Source organism: Rhea americana, unplaced genomic scaffold (assembly GCF_003343005.1).
Source record: "Rhea americana isolate MKP2758 unplaced genomic scaffold, rheAme1 scaffold_274, whole genome shotgun sequence".
Taxonomy (NCBI): domain Eukaryota; kingdom Metazoa; phylum Chordata; class Aves; order Rheiformes; family Rheidae; genus Rhea; species Rhea americana.
Window position 1 is genome coordinate 746,926 of NW_028186395.1, and position 3,889 is coordinate 750,814.

Genomic DNA, 3,889 nt, shown 5'->3' on the forward strand with positions numbered 1-3,889 from the left:
GGCTGTGCTGCCATTCAGAGAGACCTGGACAGGCTGGAGAGCTGGGCAGAGAGGAACCTCCTGAGATTCAACAAGGGCAAGTGCAGAGTCCTGCAACGAGGGAGAAATAACCCTAGGCACCAGTACAAGCTGGGGGCTGAYTTGCTGGAGAGCAGCTCTGCAGAGAAAGACCTGGGAATGCTGGTGGATGACAGATTGACCACGAGCCAGCAATGTGCCCTTGAGACCAGGAAGGACAATGGTATCCTTGGGTGCCTTAGGAAGACTGTTGCCAGCAGGTTGAGAGAGGTGATCCTGCCCCTCTACGCAGCCCTGGGGAGGCCTCATCTCGAGTACTGTGTCCAGTTCTGGGCTCCCCAGTACAAGAAAGAGAGACATGGAGCTAGTGGAGAGAGTCCAGCGTAGGGCTATGAATATGATCAGAAGGCTGGAGTATCTGCCCTATGAGGAAAGGCTGCGAGAGGCGGGCCTGTTTAGCCTGAGGAAGAGAAGACTGAAGGGGGATCTTATCAATGTGTATAAGTACCTGAAGGGGGAGTGTCAAGGGGATGGAGACAAACTCTTTTCAGTTGCCCCGTGTGACAGAACAAGAGGCAATGGGCAGAAATTCAACCACAGGAAGTTCTGCCTGAACGTGAGGGGCAATTTCTTCCCTGTGAGAGTGACGGAGCACTGGAACAGGTTGTGCAGAGAGGTTGTGGAGTCTCCTTCTCTGGAGATATTCAAGGCCTGCCTGGATGCAACCCTGTCTAACATGCTCTAGACCCTGCTGAGCGGGGAGGTCGGACTAGATGATCTCCAGAGGTCCCTTCCAACCTTACTGATTCTGATTCTATGGACTCAACACTGACCAGGTTGCACGCTTTATTGAAGTATTTACACAGCTATGTCCCAGCTCTCCTCTTTCCCACACTAACAGTAAAAGGTTTGTGCATCACTATTAAACACTTCTTTCCCAGACCTACTTGCTTAGACTTAGAAAAAATTCTATGGTGTTTGTGGGCAGAAATTGGTATGGGAGAGTCCAGAGATACTGAGTGAGAGGAGCCGACCAGGCAAACCAGCTTGTGCCCCCTGAGTCCATGCTCGTTTTCCCATGTGCTAAAGCTGAAAGCTTTCAGAGCAGCGCTTCACGTTCAGCTGCCTCTCCAAATGGCCCAGCAGAACACTGAGAAATCCTCCAGGCAGCTCAGGAGCCCCTTAGGTTTTTATAGCTGTGTCTCGAGACTTGTAAGCCACGCCACGGCTCTTCAGCTCTCGGACGATCCCTGCAGGAAGGAGACAAACACACTTCAGCATTCTCCAGGAATGAGACGGAGCCCTGACAAAAACATCCATTTAGACATCTAGAACTGTATCGCACATCTACAGTGGCCAAACGCTGGCATTTTCACACAGTATAGCTGAAACACAAGAAAATATTGTCCTTTAGCCTTTAGAATAGGACAAATCACCCTGTGTATTTTAAACGATGTCTTCTCACCTCTGGTAAGACCAGTACATTTCTCCTAGTTACTATGCAGGTCTTCCCTGATGAAAGAACAGTGTCCACAATGGACACACAGCCTCCATCTGCAGAGATCAAGAGCTAGACAATCATCTTATTTTCCTCTAACAGTGTATCAACTTCACTGTTAAGAGTGTTCCTTCTTCCAGTTGAATCACTTCCCAAATATCAACTCTTTTTTTGCTTCAGGAATGAGCTAAGCAGAGATGTTATTTAAATTATTTTCTTCCCGAAGTTGTTTGAGAATTATGACGGTACTGAATTGGTCAAGCTCGTAAGGTATTCTCTAAAAACTTTCAGTCACTTCTGTGACTTGTCTGCATGTCCCAATTTCTTATTAACCCTTTCAGAAAAGTGATAGGAGAAGAGCACCATTCAGTTCAGTATGATTCTCACTAATGCCACACGGCAAGGAAAAGCCAAATGATAGCTTGCAAGTGCAGGAGGGCAACTTGCTGATCACTGCACTCCTCAGTCCTCTCTAACCTCTGCATGCAATGTAAGGAAGCCCCACACAACTGAGTGAGGCCAACAACAGCATCTCTCACATGCACGTTCCTCCTGCTGCCCTGCACTCCCCACAGGCTCCATCTGCAGCTGTATTTAGTACATGCTGCCTTCTGTTGTGCTCCAGTTATTTCTGGTATGTCCAAAGCTGTGCCAGCAGGCCTTGACGTTAAGGCTCATCGTGATGCTCCAGCTCCTTCCTCAATACAAATGGTGGAGTTCAGSTCACAAAAAGAGAGCCTGAGATTTCAGATATATGCACAGCCTGGAGATATGGGGTTGGTGCACTTGGGAAGGGGTGTAAGGTTAGGATTCTGCTCTGGGCCTATGTAGAGGGCAGTGAGAAGCTGTGGCTGTTGGCCACCCAGAAGGTGCACTTTTCTGCCTCAGACATAGTAAAGTCAACTCTTAGCACACTCTTCTCCATTTATAAATGCACAAAACCCACCTTAGTTCAACTGAAGCCCTCAGGGAACTGCTATGATGTAAAGGGTTATCCGCACACCAAGATCTCCAGTCCTTCTCAAGATTACTTTTTATAACAGCACCCCTTTTCTGCAGAACTCATTTCTAAGTACAAACTCTTGTGTTTCCCTGTAGCTGAACACCTTGAAATGTGCCCACTTTCTGAGGTCAGCCTTTTGTCACAGTTTACCACTCTGATGATCTTTCCAATATCCACAGGTTTTATTCAGCAGCATTTTCTTCTTACCTTCTGACAGGTAGAACATTGCCCGCAGAACACCTGCAACTATCCTTTCAATTTAACATCTCCCTTTTACAATTACCTCGCTAATCTGTTCATCCACGTGACACATGCTCTTTTCGTAACAGAGTTCATTTCAGTTAGAACGTGTGCAGTAGCAACTAACTGACTCCCAAAATTCTGATTATATCACACAAGTACGGTGCGATATACAATAAAGTTTGTCATCGCAAATGCAGTACCTGGCTGGAGCCCCAATGCCTACTACACAAAATAATCCCTCAGCTGTTTTTTGTGAGGAAGTGCCCCTCTACTCAAGGTAGCAACATTACCTTGGGGCAGGCGGCCAGTCACGGACACTGCATACACACCAGGCTTGAAGTTACCTGGGAAAAAAGACACACCAAGTTACTCTGCACAGCAGCAGCCAGGCAGGCAAATATCCCTGCAGCCATGGCTTGCACAGGTGCCCTCTCATCTGGCACAGCAGCCAGAAACCTCTACAGCAGTCCTAAGAGTCACTCCTACAACCTCAGAGAAGAGTTTTGAACAGAAAAGGCAGCTCCAGCCCAAACCAGTCCAGAGAAATACTCACTGATTCGCTGCCACTTGGAGACCCAGCTGTCCTCAGGGCTCATCATCGCAATGATTCTGCAGGAGAGATGGAGGTGAGGGGACCTTTCCAGGCCAAGTGACACGGCGGTGCCGACACAGCCCTGGGGCCGCAGAGGGCCCCGGCAGCCCACTGGAGCACGCTGCCGCCGGCAGGGCCCRGGGGGCTCGGCCCCACTCACCCGTCGAAGGAGGAGCTGGTGCAGTCGTAGACCATCTCGCGGTTGCCCTTCATCTGCAGGTAGGCATCGCAGTTATCGCACCCGTCGTACTCGAACTGGTCGATGGTCTGCGGGGGACGGAGGCATCCGAGCTGAGCCACCAGGGTGGCCCGGGGGGCAGGCCAAGGAGGCGACAGGGCTGGCGGCGGGGAGGCGCGTAGGGGCCCACCCGGGGCGCTGGGGGGCGAGCGCGGCGGGCCCGGCCGGCAGGAAGGAGCGGCCGGTGCCGGGGGAGGGAAGGGCGCTCGGGGCGGCAACGCGAGGAAAGCCCGGGAAGGCGGGGAAGGGCCCGGCCCGGCGGCGAGAGGCGGGCGGGGGGCAGCGGGCCGGCGGCGG

General features: G+C 51.4%; 1 protein-coding gene across 1 annotated transcript in view; it reads right to left on the bottom strand.

The window, feature by feature from the left end:
• Positions 1-847: 847 nt before the first annotated feature.
• Positions 848-3,889, bottom strand: part of SUPT4H1 (SPT4 homolog, DSIF elongation factor subunit) — a 4,051-nt gene continuing 1,009 nt past the window's right edge. The window contains exons 3-6 of the mRNA XM_085308415.1: positions 3,515-3,692; positions 3,316-3,371; positions 3,053-3,106; positions 848-1,268 (exon numbers count right to left, since the gene is read on the bottom strand). Of these exons, the coding sequence (XP_085164541.1) occupies positions 1,201-1,268; positions 3,053-3,106; positions 3,316-3,371; positions 3,515-3,692 (356 nt within the window). The 3' untranslated portion in view covers positions 848-1,200. The remainder of the gene's footprint in view (positions 1,269-3,052; positions 3,107-3,315; positions 3,372-3,514; positions 3,693-3,889) is intronic.